This window comes from Suncus etruscus, chromosome 1 (assembly GCF_024139225.1).
Source record: "Suncus etruscus isolate mSunEtr1 chromosome 1, mSunEtr1.pri.cur, whole genome shotgun sequence".
Taxonomy (NCBI): Eukaryota; Metazoa; Chordata; class Mammalia; order Eulipotyphla; family Soricidae; genus Suncus; species Suncus etruscus.
This window is the reverse complement of record NC_064848.1, coordinates 189,075,654-189,095,194: the sequence shown is the minus strand read 5'-3', so window position 1 is coordinate 189,095,194 and position 19,541 is coordinate 189,075,654. Positions and strand designations below refer to the sequence as shown.

The 19,541-nt window shown below is 49.8% G+C and overlaps 1 protein-coding gene across 1 annotated transcript; it reads left to right on the top strand.

Moving 5' to 3' along the window:
- Positions 1-580: 580 nt before the first annotated feature.
- Positions 581-17,621, top strand: NT5C3B (5'-nucleotidase, cytosolic IIIB). Its single transcript, XM_049780751.1, has 9 exons — positions 581-782; positions 932-1,030; positions 1,722-1,791; positions 1,887-1,933; positions 7,563-7,648; positions 8,702-8,791; positions 11,843-12,005; positions 13,440-13,640; positions 17,203-17,621. Exons 1-9 carry the CDS (start codon positions 648-650, stop codon positions 17,326-17,328), a joined length of 1,017 nt encoding a protein of 338 aa, XP_049636708.1. The 5' UTR covers positions 581-647; the 3' UTR covers positions 17,329-17,621.
- The last annotated feature ends 1,920 nt before the right edge of the window (positions 17,622-19,541 follow it).

Below are 19,541 nucleotides of genomic sequence, written 5' to 3'. Positions count from 1 at the left end.
CCGGGACCAGCGGAGAGAGGCTGCTCTCCTAGGGTGTTGGGGAGGGTTGTGGGGAGGCCCCTATAGCCAGCTGTCGCTCCTTTTCCCTACTACATCTTTCATATAGGGCCCATCCGGCAGCCCAAGTTCCAGAATCCTGAGTCTGCAGTGAGATCACCTCACCCCAGATTGTGCTCTCAGGTTCTGGAACTCTCTCCTGTCCCTGTCCACCTTCCCACTGACCCCGCCAACCATTCAGGCTGAGGGGTCACCCCACGTCTCCTTCCTGCGGCAACACCAGGAGCCCCCAATTCCGTTAAAAGAATTTTCATTCATTTCATTCCGCTTCCAGTTGCCCAGCTCCACCTCCCCTGGGCCTTGTTTTCCACCTTCTTCTTTCCAGCTGGATTCTGGAAGAGCAAGAGCTGGCCCAGTTTCGGGGTGCAGCTGCCGCAGCTGCTAACTCTCTGGGGGATGGAGCAGGAGGACCCCAAGAGGCAGCACCACCCCCAGGCTGTGGATCAGAACTCCCTGCCAGGCAGTACCCCCTCTCCCAGGAGCCGGCTGGGGATTGTGTGATGCAAACTGTAAGCCAGGCCAAGACCACTCTGGCTCGGGTCTTTGGCCTAAATGCTCCCCCTCTATACACCCACAAGCACGTCGCCCCAATGGGGACCCTCACCCACGCACAGCCCAGCTCCACACCCAGGTCGGTCTCCGCCCCCGACGCCTGCGCAGTGCGGCCGCGGGGCGGTCGTTGTCGGGGAGCCCCGGAGCTGGCCCCCGGCGCCATGGCGGAGGAGGTGAGCGGGAGGGAGATCGGGAGCGGGGCGTGGGGCTTGGGGCGTGGGGCGGGCTCCGGGTGACCCCCCGCGCCGCCCCACTCGCGTTCGCGGACGCAGCTGCACGGGGGTGCCGGTCAGCGGTTCTTTGGGGGTCTCGGCACCCACAGGTCAGCAGCCTGATGAAGTCCACCGTCCTGATGCGGCAGCCCAGGCGGGTGCAGGAGATCGTGGACGCTCTCCGCCGCGGAGGGGCTGGCAGCTTGCAGGTACCGGGGTGGGACAGGGTGGGGATGGTGCCTAGGGGTGTCCGAGGCCCGCAGCTCCCCCAGGCCTCCAACCCTCCTGGAAGCTGGAGGGAACCTCAGCACGCCTTGCTGCTTTTCCTCTTGTTTGGTAGACAGCCGACACCGCATGTCCAGTCCCTCCAGTTTTCCAGCGCCCCGAAGTGCTGCAGATATGGAGGTGGGAGTGTAAGGATTTTAAGGGGGACCCTCAGCAAGGCCTGGAGCATTGGTATGGGTGCTGTTGAAAGAGTTAAAGGGGTTCTGATCCCTTCCCCCTGTCTGTCTATCTCCCAGGTTCCTGCCAGTCCTAAACAGGTTTAGTTAGTTCCTCCTTCCACACACACACAACACACACACACACACACACACACACACACACACACACACACACACACACACACACACACACACACACACACACACACACACACACACACCCCTTAGCTTGAAGGCCGAACTCAGTGCCACATCGCACACACACACACACCTACATACACACCTACCTTAGCTTGAAGGCCTAACTCAGTGCCACATCACACACACACACACACACACACACACACACACACACACACACACACACACACACACACACACACCTTAGCTTGAAGGCCGAACTCAGTGCCACATTGGAGCAGCCAGGTCCTGGCATCGTCTCTCTTGCATTTTTTAGGTTATTTCTGATTTCGACATGACCCTGAGCAGGTTTGCCCACAACGGGAAGCGGTGTCCTTCTTCCTACAGTGAGTCTCGCTGCTCTGTTGGGCCTGGGTAGAGGATGGCTACTGAGGGCAAGGAAAAAGGGTATTTATGTTTGTTTGCTTGTTTTTTTGTGCAGATATTCTGGATAACAGCAAGATCATCAGTGAGGAGTGTCGGAAAGAGGTGAGAATTGTCCTTTTGGCTTAAAAATGTTTGAAATATGCTTCTTCCCGTGGGTTAGGACCAAAGATTACAGAATGTTTTGGTTTTGTGTAGGGGCCACATTTGGCTTTGCTCAAGGATTATACCTGACAGGTTCTGGGCATATATATATATATATATATATATATATATATATATATATATATATAAAATATATGATTCCAGGGATCAAACCTGGGTTGGCAGCATGCAAGGCAAGCTCCCTGTCTACTGTACTATCTCCCTGTCCCCTGTTGGAAAGTTTATGACTGTTTTCTGCAGTCTTTTATACCTGTAGGCTGTCAGTTGAAGAACATTACTTTATTTATTTGGTATTTTGGGGCCATACCCGGCAGTGCTCAGTGGTTACTCCTGGTTCTGCGCTTAGAAATCTCTCCTGTTAGGCTTGGGGGACCATATGGGATGCCGGGAATCGAACCAGGGTCGGTCCTGGGTCGGCTGCATGTAAGGCAAACGCCCTACCACTGAGCTATTGCTCCGGCTCTATTTCTTTTAATATAAATCAATTCCTTAATTGAATCATGTGAGATATACAGTTATAAAACTGTTCATGATTAAGATTCAGTTATACAATTGTATAATATCCTTCACCAATGTACATTATCTGCCACCAATGTCCCAGTTGGCTTCCTGTCCTCCCCACTGCCCTCTCCTCTGCCACCCTCTTCCTTATTTCTCCCTTGTTAGCCTTTATAGCAAACATTTTTTCTTTTCTTTCTCTCTCTCTTCCTTTTTCTCTTTTAGACACTGTGGTTTGCAATACTAAAGAACACTAGAATAGTGTATATTCCCCATTTAATTTTTGTACCACAATTGGCAGTACTCAGGGGACCATGTAGTTCCAGAGGTAAAAACCTAAGAATGTGTTTCAGTCTTTTTGAATTATCTCTCTGGCCACATTTTTCCTTTTTTTTTTCTTTTTCTTTTCTTTTCTTTTTTTCTTTTCTTTTTTTTTTTTTTTTTGTCATTTTTTGGAGGAGGATGATTTGGGCCACACCAACAGTGTTTAGAGGCTGCTATTGACAGTGTTTGGGGGAGTATATGTGGTGCTGGGAACTGAACTGGTGTTGACCATATGAAAGACAAGAACTTTAAATCCTTTTGATATACCTGAATAGGGAGTGTTGTGGTTTTCTGTTTTATTTTGTCTTTTTTTAAATTTTTTTTATTTTTTTTGGTTTTTGGTTTTTGGGCCACACCCGGCGGTGCTCAAGGGTTACTCCTGGCTGTCTGCTCAGAAATAGCTCCTGGCAGGCACGGGGGACCATATGGGACACCGGGATTCGAACCAACCACCTTTGGTCCTGGATCGGCTGCTTGCAAGGCAAACGCCGCTGTGCTATCTCTCCGGGCCCTTGTTTTGTCTTTTTGAATTTTGGGTCACACCCGGTGGTGCTAAGGCGTTACTCTTGGCTCTGCACTCAGAAGTCACTCCTGGCAGGCACCGGGGACTATAGGGTATGCTAGGATTTGAACTGGGGTCCATCCTGTGTTGGCTGCATTCAAGGCAAATGCTTTACCGCTGTGCTATCACTCCGGCCTCTAGTGTTGTTTATTTTTTATTTTTTCCCAACCATGAGAGTGCTGTTTAACCCAGCACTCAAACATTAAGCTACATTTACAGACCTAGAAGATATTGCTATTATTAGCAATAATAATTGCTCAGTGCTCCTTTCTATTCTCTATGGTGCTCAGGGGACTATTCATTGTTGGGAATTAAACTTAAGTCTCGGGGCCAGCGTGGTGGTGCTAGAGGTAAGGTGCCTGCCTTGCCTGCACTAGCCTAGGACAAAACTAGGTTCGATGCCCCGGCGTCCCATATGGTCCCCCAAGCCAGGCGTGATTTCTGAGCTCATAGCCAGGAGTAACCCCTGAGCGTCACCGGGTGTGGCCCAAAAACCAAAAAAAAAAAAAAACAAAAAACCTTAAGTCTCCTTCATTCAAACATGCATTCCAGCCTTGTTTTGTTTTGTTTTGGGGTCATACCCATCAGCATTCAGGCTTAATCATGGCTCTGTGCTCAAAAATCACTCCTGGCAGGCTCAGGGGACCAAATGGGAAGCCAGGGATTGAACTTGGGTTGGCCTCGTGCAAACCAAACACCCTACCTGTTGTGCTATTGCTCGGCCCCTGCAGTCCTTATTTTTATCTCCTTTAGATAACTAATTGGAAGGACTGGTTCTGCTGAGGTGTTTGATATGAGAATGAACATTATGCTGATACTAACTATAAAATTTGAATAGATCTCAATGTCTGTTATTTAACCTTCTGTAACAGAGTTATAGATAAAACTGTTCTTGTGTCCATTTAACAGATGAGAAAACAAAGACTTAGCTTGAGCTGCATAATCAAGATTCTAGTGTAGGAAGCAGTGTTTGTTGGTTCCCCCCTTTTTTTATTTTTGAGTCACATCTGGAGGTGCTCAGGGCTTATTCCTGGCAGTGCCTGGGGGATATATAGGATGCCGGGATTGAATATTGGTTAGCCACATGCAAGACAAGTGTGCTACCTATTATCGCTGTGGACCATTGAGCTGACTTTGTCCTGAGCTGTTTGCATAGCCTTATGCTCTTCTGTACTGGGGTAATTTTATTTTATTTTATTTTATTTATTTTTGGTTTTTGAGTCACAACCAGCAGCGCTCAGGGGTTATTCCTGGCTCTATGCTCAGAAATCACCTCTGGCAGGCACAGGGGACCATATAGGATGCCGGGACTCAAACCACCGTTCTTTCGCATGAAAGGCAAACACCTTACCTCCATGCTATCTCTCTGGCCCCGGTAATTTTAATTTTTTAATTTTTGGGCCATACCCAGAGACACTAGGGTTACTCCTCGAGTTACTCCTGGCTCTGCACTAAAAAATCGCTCCTGGCAGGCACATGGACCATATGGGATGTTGGGGATTGAACCCAGGTCTGTCCTGGGTCAGTAGTATGCAAGGCAAACAAATACCCTACCGCTGTGCTATCACTCTGGCCCTTCTACTGCTGTAATTTTGTGACTGAGGCAGCATGTGTCAAGAGGACTTATGAGCATCAATATGCCATCATGCCTGTTTCGGTGCTTTGTATACAAATAATGTCAAAAACCCAAGGTGTCACACACACAAGACACGTGCCATGTTGCTGAGTCACATCGCTGCCTCACTCAGCCTTTTCTGTTGAGTAAACTAGATCCTCTCATTGTGTTCTGTTTGGGAGTCTCTGAATTTCATGCAGTGACCCTTGTGGATCTCTCCCCTGGGCTTGTTAAATGGGACAGTCAGCCACGATCAGTCCATCATTCGTAGCACTTTCGAGCCTATCTCTAGAGACACCTCTCTTTTTTTGAAAGCAGGCTCTGGCTTCAGAGCCTGCCTCAGGCAGGCTGCTCTTTCTGGGTCTTCCCATCCTGGACAATTGTCCACTTCCAGAATTCTAGTCAACACATAAGATAGTGATTTCCGGGGCCAGTGAGGTGGTGCTAGAGGTAAGGTGTCTGCCTTGCAAGCGCTAGCCAAGGAAGGACAGCGGTTCGATCCCCCAACATCCCATATGGTCCCCCCCCCCAAAAAAAACACACACACAAAAAAGATGATTTGTGGTGTTGACGAGTTCTTGCAACAATAAATAAAGCAAATATGAAGTCTTTTTTTTTTTTTTTTGGTAAAATATTGTGCTACTGGGCCCAGAGAGATAGCACAGCGGCGTTTGCCTTGCAAGCAGCCGATCCAGGACCAAAGGTGGTTGGTTCGAATCCCGGTGTCCCATATGGTCCCCCGTGCCTGCCAGGAGCTATTTCTGAGCAGACAGCCAGGAGTAACCCCTGAGCACTGCCAGGTGTGGCCCAAAAAAAATATATTGTGCTACTGGGGCTGAAGTGATAGCACAGCAGGTAGAGTACACTCACCTTGCATGTGACTGACTTGGGTTTGATTCTCAGCATCCCATATTGTCCCCTGAGCACCACCAGGATTGATTCTTGATTGTAGAGCCAAGAGTAACCCTTAAACATCACTGGGTGGTGGTCCCATAAACAAACAAAAAAATTATGTTCGGGCCAGAGAGATAGCACGGCGGTAGGGCGTTTGCCTTGTACACAGCCGACCCAGGATGGACGGTGGTTCAAATCCCAGCATCTGATATGTTCCCCTTCCTGCCGGAGCGATTTCTGAGCACAGAGCCAGGAGTAACCCCTGAGCGCCACTGGGTGTGACCCCAAAACAACAACAACAACAACAAAATTATGTTCTTGGAACCCTTATTCTCCTCCCAAACCACCACCTCTAGGCCCAACTAGCTCCAGATGATGCAAGCATTGAAACCTCTGGGGTTCTCCCCTAAGCCTGGTCTCCCCATTGCTGAGAGTGACCCCAGAGCTGAACACTACTTAGAAGGACCCTGAAAAAACAACAAACCATTCTATTCTATGAGTTCTGTCACACTTGGTGAAATGTTCTTACTCAGTGGAGCTCGTATAGGTAGTAAGTACAAGCATAAAGCCTTTGCCTTGCACATGGCCAGCCCTGATGCAAATCCCTTGCCAGGCCTTACTCTTGAGGTTAGAGGCAGGAATAGCTACTGAACACCACTGGATGTAGTCTACCTCCGCACTGCCCAAAATGCTCTCACTCAAAAAGATATATCTTGGGGAGTCAGAGAGAAGATAGTAAAGGGGTCAAGGCGCTTTCCTTGCATAGAACTGTTTCAGGTTCAATCCCCAGCATCACATATGGTCTCCTGAGCACTGCCAGGAGTGATTTTTTGTTTTTGTTTTTTTGTTTTTGGGTCACACCGGCAGTGCTTAGGGGTTACTCTCGGCTCTATGCTCAGAAATCGCCCTTGGCAGGCACAGGGGACCATATGGAATGCCAGGATTTGAACCACTGTCCTTCTGCATGAAAGACAAATACCTAACCTCCATGCTATCTCTCCGGCCCCCAGGAGTAATTCTTAAACACTGAGCATAGCTGGGTGTGGCCCCCAAACAAACCAAACAGAAAAGATACATTGTGGGTCAGAGAGATCTCAGTGGGTACCTGGTTCCTGTGTGAGAGGCCTAGGTTCTGTCTCATGTTCCCTGAGCAACACCTGGACAGTGACTGGGAGGACCTTCTACAGCACCTTTTTCTTGCACTAAATTATGCTTACTTGTTGGGAAAAACTTAATGATTTTCGGGCCGAAGCTATAGCACAGTGATAGGGCATTTGCCTTGCATACAACTGATCCAGGACTGACCTCCGTTTGATTCCCGGTGTCCTATATGGTCCCCCAAGCCAGGAGAGATTTCTAAGTGCATAGCCAGGAGTAACCCCTGAGTGTCACCGGGTATGGCCCAAAAACCAAAAAGAAAAAAGAAAAAAAAAAAACCTAATGAGGGGCCGGGCGGTGGCGCTAGAGGTAAGGTGCCTGCCTTGCCTGCGCTAGCCTTGGACGGACTGCGGTTCGATCCCCCGGCATCCCATATGGTCCCCCAAGCCAGGAGTGACTTCTGAGTGCATAGCCAGGAGTAACCCCTGAGCGTCACCGGGTGTGGCCCAAAAACCAAAAACCAAACCAAAGCAAAACAAAACAAAAAAAACCTAATGGTTTTTGTTTGGTTGTCTCAGCTTCAAGATCTTCTTCACCACTATTACCCTATTGAGATTGACCCACATCGGACTGTTAAAGAGAAGTCACCTCACATGGTGGAATGGTGAGTGGTGGGTTGGAAATGTGGCCTGGTTCAGAGGAGAGAGCGAGAGACAGAGAGAGGAAAGAGGAGAGAGAGAATAGAAGAGAGAGAGAGAGAGAGAGAGAGAGAGAGAGAGAGAGAGAGAGAGAGAGAGAGAGAGAGAGAGAGAGAGAGAGAGAGAGAGTTTTTTAGTCTTTGGGCTGTACCCAGTGGTGAACAGGTGTGACTCCAGTGTTGTTTGGGGACTGTGGGGTATGGGGGATGCCAGGGCTCCTTACCTTGAGCCACCTCTCTGGCCCTGCCCTGGAATTGGTGTTTTTTTCCTGGACCTCTGGTGAGAAGATTGGCCCACTCCGCTGACTGGATGCCATTAGTCCAACAGTTCAGACAAGCTGCCCAGACCTATTCCGGGTCACCTGAGACCTCTACTAAGATATCACCCAGAAAGAAACCTGGGATGGACTGGCTGGAGATGTTTGGCTTGGGGAAATCAGTGCTCTGAGGAGATAACCTTCCCATAGAAACAAATATCACTGGACAATGCCCCTTATCTCCAGAGAGGGGACAGTCAGAGAGGAAAGGGTTCACAAGAGCTTTTGCTTCATCCACTCACTCCTCTTAGTTCTTTGTGGTTCTTACTTTCAAAGAGAGTTAAACCTCACAAGACCTGTAGTCAACTGCTGGACTAGACACTTTCTGTGGACTTTATTAATTTATTTAGTTTTCTGGTTTAGGAGGGCATACACAGTCATTTTAGGTGACCAGGCTGTACCAGGGGTCAAACTCTGACTCCCACAGGCACACCTTGGAGCTTTCTGACCTGTGTGAAATTTAACTTTTATTAGTTTGTTTGGAGGCCACAACTGGCAGTACTTGGGGCTTACTCCTGGTACTACACTCAGGGATTACTCCTGGAGGGGTTCATAGGAGACCATATATGATGCATAGAATTGAGTTAACTGAGGTTGGCCATGTGCAAGGCAAATGACTTCATCTCTAGACCATTTCTCCAGCCCCTACATGGGTTTATTGCCTGTGATTTGAATTCGGGGATGGATGGGTATCTGTCTGCAGGTGGACCAAAGCACATGATCTCCTCTGTCAGCAGAAGATCCAGAAGTTTCAGATCGCTCAGGTGGTCCGTGAGTCCAATGCCATGCTCAGGTGAGTGCTTGCTCTGGCTGCTCCTTTTTTTTTTTTTTTTTTTTTTTTGGTTTTTGGGTCACACCTGCTGGTGCTCAGCTCAGGGGTTACTCCTGGCTCTGAGCTCAGAAATCACCCCTGGCAAGCTCAGGGGACCATATGGGATGACAGAATTTGAGCCACCGGCTGTCCTGTGTTGGTTGCGTGCAAGGCAAACACCTTACCGCTGTGCTATCACTCCGGCCCACTCTGGCTATTTCTATTAGAGGAATAGAAGTGGGTTTGCTATAGAGCAGTCAGGGAGACACCTGTGCATCCCCCATCGTCCCCACATTCCGGATCTTCTCTGGCTCATTGCAGAGAACTTGTTTGGAGTATATAGTCTGTGATACCGGACACCATGGGGTGAAGGTGCAGTCCTTCCTTCACAATACATGTTGATTCTGTCACTACCCTATATCATCACCCTGGGTGGCCATTCTTGTCACTGGAGGAGGGAATGTGGGAAGAATAAAAAAGCTAAAGAGGTGAAAGGCAGGAGCTGGCTGTTTAGAAGCCCCCACAGGCTCGGAGTTAGCACAGGTTATTTTAGGAGCTGTACCTGAACGCCTGAGATAGGGGTTTCCTCTCCCTTTTTCAGCAGGCAGCTTGTTTTTCCACCAAGGCAAGACCCTTGGGGTTCTTTTTCTAAATCTGGGAGGTGGCTGGTCCTTGTCCCTAGACAGTGTTCTTTGCTGGAACATTCCATATAGAGTAAAGTGATGTGTATCTGCTGTGATTTGTGAGTCCTCAGAGGGGTAAGTCTGAGGACAGAGGTGAAAGTGTAGATTTGGGTGAGACAGGGTGGCTGGGACACTTCTCAGAGCTATCTCTCCAGGGTCACCTTGTGGCCAGAAATTGCTAGCCAATGTTTGGCTCAGCTGTTCCTGACCTGCTTCGTTCCCTGGGAGAACAAGAGCACAGACCGAGCACATGATGCCTCCAAGGTAGTTGACACAGCCCAGTTTTGAAGAGTTGAATTCTAGAAGCATCTTATTCCTCCATCCCTGTAGGAACCCACAGGGATTCCAGCCCTTTTATACTGTGGGCGAATGATCTATATAGCAATGTAGCAAATTATTTATATCCGGCGAAATAAGAATAAATACAGATATTTTTTTCATGCAAAATAAGATAGAAACAAACAAAAAAAAAATAAGACAAGGAGCTCAAGTCTTTTATGCCGGGGACCAGTTCCAGGTAAACGGGCCTGAAACAGGGACACTGTCAGAATTAAGAAAATAAAAAGGGGCCGGGTAGGTGGCGCTGGAGGTAAGGTGTCTGCCTTGCAAGCGCCAGCCAAGGAAGGACCGCGGTTCGATCCCCCGGCGTCCCATATGGCCCCCCCAAGCCAGGGGCGATTTCTGAGCACATAGCCAGTAGTAACCCCTGAGCGTCAAACGGGTGGTGCCCAAAAAAAGAAAAAAAAAAAAAAAAAAAAAAAGAAAATAAAAAGGGCCCAAGAAATAGCATAGTGGTAGGGTATTTGCCTTGCATTCAGTCAACCCAAGATGAACAGTGGTTTGAAGCCCAGCATCCCTGTACCTGTCAGGAGCGATTTCTGAGCACAGAGCCAGGAGTAACCCCTGAACGCCACTGGATATGACCCAAAAAACAAAACAAAAAGAAAATTAAAAAAACAAATCGGGCCGGGCGGTGGCGCTAAAGGTAAGGTGCCTGTCTTGCCTGCGCTAGCCTTGGATGGACCGAGGTTCGATCCCCCGGCGTCCCATATGGTCCCCCAAGCCAGGAGTGACTTCTGAGTGCATAGCCAGGAGTAACCCCTGAGCGTCACCGGGTGTGGCCCAAAAACCAAAAAAAAAAAAAAGAAAACATCAGATATAAAGAGAAAAAAAGTGAGGTCAGGGGACTCACAGCTCATGGACTGAGAGCTCTGTTTCTCCATCACATTTCATTTTAATTGTCTTTAAGCAACAGGAAGATCCAGGGTAAATGTATACAAGCATCTGCTTATCTTTACTGACCTAACCAGCTAAGTTAATACAAGTCAGCAAGAACTATGTGGCTGAAGGTCTCCAAAGTGAATATACCTCTAAGGGGTCTTCTCTGGGAGAGGTAGCAAAGATAAGAGTGGAATGGGACCTTCGCCCAGAGAACATTTCCTCTGTGGTGTTGGCTTTCATGGAAGTAAACATCCCAATTATCTGGCCCCTCTCCTCAGTCAAACTAACTTATCTTTTTTAACTAAATATGGCATATCTATTTCAAAATATATGCATATTTAATAATATTTTTGGGGGGATTGGTTTTTGGGCCATACCTGACAGTGCTCAGGGGTTACTCCTGGCTCTGCGCTCAGAAATCGCTCCCGGCAGGCTCGGAGGACCATATGGGATGCTGGGAATTGAACCAGGGTCCTTCCAGTGTTGGCTGCTTGCAAGGCAAATGCCCTACCATAGTGCTATCGCTCCAGCCCCCATATTTAACACTATTAAGTTCAAGGAAAGGCAATGTTTCTCAGTGATACAAAGTGGGGGGAGTTGAGGAGTATATGAAGCAGCTTGGTGGGGCCATTTTAGGACCACGTGGACAGTCACTCATAAAGGGGGAATGTCACCGTTTGAGAAAGACATAGGGGGTCTCGATCATTAAAGGGATTAAATGAATGCCTGGAAATGTTACTAGTAAGAGCACTGTAACCACCCTGTGTTTTATACCTCAGTTTAAACCTTTTCAGACATTGGGCTGAGGACATAACTCAGTGGTAGAACACTTGCTTGCTTTGGATTTGATTCAAAACAATGGTTTGAGGCAAGAATGATAGCACAGTAGGTAGGACACTTATCTTGCATGTGACCAACTAAACCCAGGTTTGATCCCTACTAGCACCTTATATAGTCTCCAGGAGTGATCCCTGAAGGCAGAGACAGGATTAAGCCCTGAGCACTTTCAGTTGTATCCAACAGCAACCAAAAATGAACGTTTAAAACCAAAGACCTAAAACCAGGCAGCCTAGGTAGATAGTGAAGAAGAGGAGCCCAGGGTGCTACTCAGTGTTGGCCTCTCTTCCAGGGAGGGGTACAGGACTTTCTTCAACACCCTGCACCAAAACAACATCCCCCTGTTCATCTTCTCTGCTGGCATTGGTGACATCCTGGAAGAAATCATCCGGCAGATGCAAGTGTTCCATTCCAACATTCACATCGTGTCCAACTACATGGATTTTGATGACAACGTGAGGCATCTTGGGACTGAGATGGGGGGCACAGAATGGGGGAAGCGCTGGGAAGTGTCTTCTGCCCATGGTGTGTCTCTAAACAAGAACTCTAGCCTGCAGAGGCTCTGTTAGGGAAAAATGCTGTTTTCTTTGCCCTTGGGCACTCACTTATTCATGCCAAAAGACAGTTAACTTAGAAGCACCTCTTGTCTGAGCTCAGTCTGGAGTCAGAAATCTGCTAGGTCCTTTCCCTGTCCAGGGGCCAGCCAGATATACCTCAGGGCTTGTATTTATTACTCTAGAGTTCTGACTTCCCCATTCAAGCTTCTTGCCCTTAAAACCTCTGGCCTAGGGGCCGGGCGGTGGCGCTAAAGGTAAGGTGCCTGCCTTGCCTGCGCTAGCCTAGGACGGACTGCGGTTCGATCCCCCGGCATCCCACATGGTCCCCCAAGTCAGGAGCGACTTCTGAGCGCATAGCCAGGAGTAACCCCTGAGCGTTACCGGGTGTGGCCCAAAAAAAAACCAAAAAAAAAAAAAAAAAAAAAACCTCTGGCCTAGGGGCTGAAGCGATAGTGCAGTGGTATGGTTTGCCTTGCACACGTCTGACCCAGGACTGACCTTGGTTGTTCGATCCTCCGCGTCCCTTATGGTCCAGGAGCAATTTCTGAGCGAATAGCCAGGAGTAACCCCTGAGTGTCACTGAGTGTGGCCCCAAAACCAAAAAACCACTAGCCTGACTTACTTTTTAGTTTTTTTTTTTTTTTTTTTTTTTTTTTTTTGGTTTTTGGGCCACACCCTGTGACGCTCAGGGGTTACTCCTGGCTATGAGCTCAGAAGTTGCTCCTGGCTTCTTGAAGGACCATATGGGACACCGGGGGATCAAACCGCGGTCCGTCCTAGGCTAGCGCAGGCAAGGCAGGCACCTTACCTCCAGCGCCACCGCCCGGCCCCTACTTTTTAGTTTTTGAGCCATACCCAGCTATGCTTTTGGCATACTCCTGACTCTGTGCCCATGGATTATTCTTGGTGGGTTCAGGGGGCCATATGGCATTCTGGGGATTGAACCCTGGCTGGCTGTATGCAAGGTAAATACCTTACCCACTGGAATATCTCTCCAGCACCATAGTGGCTAAGTTTATTTCTCTAGGACCTGTTATGCACGGCCTGCATCTGAGAGCTCATGTGTGAAACTGCATGGTACTGGATATGGCTTTTCTTGCTTCTGGCAGAATTGCTGATCAGTATTTCACAACCCTGGAGTTGAAACCCATGGTTACAGGCTTTTTCTGTGAAAGGTCAGGTGGTAAGGGGCTGGAGCCATAGTATAGCGGGTGAAGGTTGGCATCATGTATGGCTTTGGGGATTCCCATTCCTGATGCATACAGCAGGAGCTGGCCTGGCTGAAGCCCTGTTTCCCTCCTCCCTCATCTTGCACTGTCTCTGGTTCTTTAGGGTTTTCTCCGGGGATTCAAGGGTCAACTCATCCACACATACAACAAGAACAGCTCCGTGTGTGAGAACTCGGAATACTTCAAGCAGTTGCAGGGCAAAACCAACATCCTCCTGCTGGGAGACTCCATGGGCGACCTGACGATGGCCGACGGTATGACTGGTGTGGAGAATATCCTCCGGGTTGGCTTCCTGAATGACAAGGTCAGTGGGTTCTGGCACTCCTCCCTGCATGGCCCGCTTCTTCCTCCATCCCTGTTCGCATGTGCTGGTGGGACCCCCTTCGTGCTAGCCCCTGTGCTGAATATGAGCAGTACAGAGGGGAGACACCAGGATATCCCTTATTCTCATAGGAAAACAAAAGAGAAATTCAGGGGCCGGAGTGATAGCACAGCAGTAGGGTGTTTGCCTTGCAAGCAGCTGACCCAGGACAGCCGGTGGTTCAAATCCTGGCATCCCATATGGTCCCCTGAGCCTGCCAGGAGCGATTTCTGAGCACAGAGCCAGGAGTAACCCCTGAGTGCCACCATGTGTGGCCCAAAAACCAAAAACCAAAAAGAGAGAAAAAGAGAGAGGAGAGAGAGGAGAGAAGAGAAAGAGAGAGGAGAGAGAGAGAGGGGAGTGAGATAGAGAAGAGAGAGGGGAGGGAGTGAGATAGAGAGAGAGAGAGAAACCAGTGGGTCCCAGCTGTGTGTGCTTATGACCTCACCAGGCGGAGTCATACTTCTCATGTGTGACCATCCTCCAAATAACTCTCGCCACAGCCCTCTAAGGCAGTGACTTTCATACCCTTTATACAGATGAAGAAACAGGCAAGAAGGTTTAGTCACGTTCCCAGGGCGCTGCAGCTGAGGGAAACGGCAGGCTGAGTCCCAGTGCTCCTAGACAGGAATGGGCCATGTGGGGGCAGCTGCAGGATGTGGTAGAACAGGGAACTGTCGGGATTCAGCATATGGGCTTCTGATCTACAAGAAAAATAAGAGAGCAAATCAAGGACCAGCAAGTGAAAGACAGTGGTCATAGAGGGGATGCCATGTGGGAAAAGTTCAAGGTCTCCCTATCCTTAGTTGGCAGGAGCTACAGCCCACTAGGGCTTGAGCGTGTGAAAATGCAGTTTAGGTGAATGAGATATAGGAACTGGATTTTTTTGGGTGGATGGATGAGCTTCGCTTCCCAGGCAGTAGTCAGCAGACCTGGTGCTTTCTCAATGATTATCAGTGAACTGGCAGTTCAGAGTGGTTCTGTGGATATGCTGCTGGGCACATTGTCTCTGAGGTGCTGGACCTCTGGGGTTGCTTCCTGAATTCTCCAGCCCATAGGGCTATGTTTATTTTTCTTCTTTTTCTGTTTTTGTTTTTTGGGCCTTATCTGCCAGTGCTCAGGGGTACTTCTGGCACTGCACTCAGAACAGGGCCGGAGAGGTGGCACAGTGATAGGGTGTTTGCCTTGCACGTGGCTGACCTAGGACCGACCGCAGTTCAATACCTGGTGTTCCATATGGTCCCCCATGGGGACCGGAGAGATAGCACAGCGGCATTTGCCTTGCAAGCAGCCAATCCAGGACCAAAGGTGGTTGGTTCGAATCCCGGTGTCCCATATGGTCCCCCGTGCCTGCCAGGAGCTATTTCTGAGCAGACAGCCAGGAGTAACCCCTGAGCAACGCCGGGTGTGGCCCAAAAACAAACAAACAAACAAAAAAAAAAAAACATATGGCCCCCCAAGTCAGGAGCGATTTCTGAGCACATAGCCAGGAGTAACCCCTGAGCATCACTGGGTGTACCCATCCCCCCAAAAAAAATTACTCCTAGCAAGCTCGTGGGGACCATAAGGGAGACCAGGGATCAAACCCTACTCGGCCACATGCAAGGCAAATGCTCTACCCTCTGTGCTATGATGCTCTTTTTTTTTGTTTGTTTGTTTTGTTTTGGGGCCACATTCATACTCACTAGGGGGTGTTACTCCTGGTTCTGTACTTAGGAATTATCTCATATGGATGAGATACTGGGGATTGAACCCAGGTCGGCCACATGCAGGGCAAGTGCTTTACCTGCTGTACTATCTCTAGTCCCTATTTCAACTTTTTTTGGTTTTGTTCTTGGGCCACACCCGGTGGCACTCAGGGATTACTTTTGGCTCTGAGCTTAGTCAAGCCTCTCAGGAATCACTCCTTGTAGACTTGGGGGACCATATGGGATGTCAGGGATTGAACTTGGGATTCATGCAAGGCAAATGCACTACCCTTGTACAATCATTCTAGCCCGTTTCTCCAGTTTTTATTGAGGCACACTGACTTTTTTGTTTTGGGGGGGCTCACACCCAGTGACACTCAGGAATTACTCTTGGCTCTGCTTTCAGAAATCACTCCTGACAGGTTGGGGTACTGTTATTGATGAGTTATTATTCCTGACTCTGTGCTCAGAAATCGCTCCTGGCAGGCTCAGGAAACCATTTGGGATGCTGGGGATTGTAGAATCAAATAATTAACGATGGGGCTGGATGGCGGTGGATGGCGATGGATTTCTTTCTGCCATCCCAGGCCACGTGGCTCCACAACCCCATCCAGCCCTCGGGTCCCAGGCCCAGGTGAAAGGCGAAATCACTCACTCACAGGCAGGCTTCAGGAAGCATTAGCTTTATTCATGCCCTGTTAGGCCTATGAGTAGGCCACCACAGGTGTGTGGCCTACTCATAACCTTTCAAGCACAGCAATACTTTGCTAGCCCTGCGTCTTATCTCCTGTTAGCCATCTTCCCTTTTGGCTCCATGCTGGTCAAAGACCAGAACACAGAGGCCCACAAGCCAGAGCGCCCAGCAGCGCAGAAAGGGGAGAGAGCGCTCCCTAGTTCCCTGGCTCCAGGGTTATCTACCTATTCCAAGACCCCTCCCAGGAATGGGCCGGGTCTTGCAGGTAAGGTCACACCTAATATCCGGTTCCCAAGACCCCTCCCAAAAATGGGTGGGTCTTAGGTATCTACACCAAATTCAGGGTTTCAGATAGGTACACCAACAGGGATCAAACCCAGATCTGTCCCAGATCGGCTGCATGTAAGGCAAGCAAATGCCCTGCCACTCTGCTATCACTCCAGCCCCCTGAGTTTTATTCTTTTTTTTGTTTGTTTGTTTTTGTTTTTGTTTTTGGGGTCACATCCGTCGGGCTACTCTTGGCTCTACGCTCAGAAATTGTTCCTGGCAGGCTCGGGGGACCATATGGGATGCTAGGATTCGAACCACCGTCCTTCTGCATGCAAACGCCTTATCTCCATGATATCTCTCCGGCCCCCTGAGTTTTATTCTTAAGATGTTCAGGCACCAGGCCTGGAGAGATAGCACAGCGGTGTTTGCCTTGCAAGCAGCCAATCCAGGACCTAAGGTGGTTGGTTCGAATACCGGTGTCCCATATGGTCCCCCGTGCCTGCCAGGAGCTATTTCTGAGCAGACAGCCAGGAGTAACCCCTGAGCACCGCCGAGTTTGGCCCAAAAACCAAAAAAAAAAAAAAAAAAAAAAGTTCAGGCACCACAGTCACCACCAGATTGTCAGCTTCCCTCCCCCAGTGTTGCGTAGTCCCTCTCACCCACCCTTCACTCAGTCTTGTTGGCTATTTTCTCTGTGACAACCATGCCAGAGCTCATCATAGCTGCTGTGCAGCCGCCCGTGTCTGCAGAGGGCTTTATTCCCGGTGACCTGGAACTATGCTGTGTCAGAGGCCTGGAGCTGGGCGGAGGGGGGTCAGGTGGGGACTGGCGGCCCTTGTCCCCTCCCACACAGGTGGCTGAGCGGCGGGACCGTTACCTGGATGCCTATGACATTGTGCTGGAGCAGGATGAGACACTGGACGTGGTCAACGGACTGCTGCAGCACATCCTGGGTCAGAAGGACTCGGTGGAGGTGTAGACTCCAGAGTGCCAAAGTGTGGATAGTGGGACCACCCGCACCACTCACTGGGTGCCTGCCTGCATTAGGTGTGGCATTACCCTGTGCATCGAGCTGACTCTAAGAGGACTTACAGACACGCCCTCCCTCCTGCCCCTGCTGAGTGGTGGCATCTGTGTCCCCTGAGGCTGGACGGGATCTCTGGGAGTGACTATTGCCCTATAGTGCTGGCACTTCAGGGCGAGTCCTCTTTAGAAAGGCTTTATTTGCAGTTTCTGTGAAAAAAGCGAAAATAAAATGAAATAGGTGTTTTTGATGTGGGGGTGTATATAGGCGGGGTGGGGCTGGAGGTGAAGGATTGCTGAGGCACCACAAGAACTCCAGAGAACACTTTTTTTGTTTGTTTGTTTTTGTTTTGGGGCCACACCTGGTGACGCTCAGGGGGTTATTTCTGGCTATGCGCTCAGAAATCGCTCTTGGTTTGAGGGACCATATGGGACACCGGGAGATTGAACCGAAGTTTGTTTTAGGTCAGCTGCGTGCAAGGCAAACGCCCTACCGCTGTGCTGCCACTCTGGCCCCTCCAGAGAACACTTTTTGAACATCCTGGCATTGAGCCAGGAGCTATTTCCAGCACAGTGTACATGAGTGTGTGGAGGGGGAGCAGGCAGGTACCAGGGCTTGTGCACGAAGTGGTTGGACCCCTGAGGTGCCCTGGAGACCCTTGTGGAAGTGTATCCATCTTGGAGCTGTTGGGTCTACTCTGCCCACTTCCATTGGTGGGTGTAGGACCACTTAAGGGGATGGAGGAGTTGCCCCTGGGCACCACCCTTGATTAGATGGCCAAGAACATTCTGGCTTCTTTCTAGGGCACCTTTGAGGAAAACTGCAGGCTAGCCACATTGTCTTTTTTTTTTGGTTTTTGGGCCACACCCGGCAGTGCTCAGGGGTTACTCCTGGCTGTCTGCTCAGAAACAGCTTCTGGCAGGCACCGGGGACCATATGGGACACCAGGATTCCAACCAACCACCTTTGGTCCTGGATCGGCTGCTTGCAAGGCAAATGCCACTGGCCACATCATCTTGAGGTTTTCTTACCTGCCCTCCCCTAGAAATGCACCCATACCTGTCAGTCATGTGGGCAGATGGGTAGAGAAAGGATACTGGTCCTGGGTCTACCTGCTCTGTGGCCCAGTATGCCCAGAACTGCATAGATCCTGGGGGTGGAGGGAATCAGTGCAGAAGGGCAGGCAGCACCTGGGAGCTAGAACAGCCTTTAATCTCCTCCCTGGAGGTTTCCAGGTTTCAGACTCCATCAGACCTGAGGGTGCCCATGTGGGTATTGAGGCCAGGCACATCCATCATGTTGGTTTTCTGTTTTGTGGTCGGTGGTTTTTTTTTAGGAGGGAGGGCCACACCCAGTAGTGCTCAGGAGTTACTCCTGGCTCTGTGCTCAGAAATCACCTCTGGAGGCCAGATGATAGCACAGCTGTAAGGCCTTTGCCTTGCACGTGGCCAACACAGGATGGGCCCTGGCTTGAATCCGGGTATCCCATATGGTCCCCCAAGCCTGCCAGGAGCAACTTATGAGCACAGAGCGAGGAATATCTCCTGAGTACTGCTAGATGTAACCCAAAAGCCACTCCCCCCCAACCCCCCCAAAAAAAAGAAATCACTCCTGGAAGGCTCGGTGGGCCATTTGGAATGTTGGGACTCGAACCTGGGTCCAAGACAAATGCCCTACCACTGTGCTATATCTGGCCCCATGTTGAATTTTTTTTGTTTTTTGGTGCCTCACCTGGTGATTCTCAGGGGTTACTGGCTCTGCACTCATGTGTCACTTCTTGCAGGCTCAGGGGGCCTTGTGCAGGCTGGGAATCAAACTGGGTCAGCCTAGAGCATGGCGAGTGCCCTCCCCACTGTATTATCTAGCCCTAGGGAACTTCCATTGTGGGTTGGGAATGTCCTGTCTAAAATCCTGCACAGCATATTGATGTGGGGAGGGCAGTGAATTATGGGAACCCACACCCCCAAGGCTCTGCTGCTTAACTATCAGGACAACACTGAACCCCCCCAAAGACCCCTCACACGCTCTGAAACCTGACTTCCTTCCTCTTGGGGCTTCAGGAGTGAAGAGATACAGGGAAGGGGTGCCAAGCTCTCATCCCCCATCTCTGTAAGGGTGGGGTCCTTGTCTTTCTCTGTAGGGACAGCAGAATGGGGAATCCTCTCCTT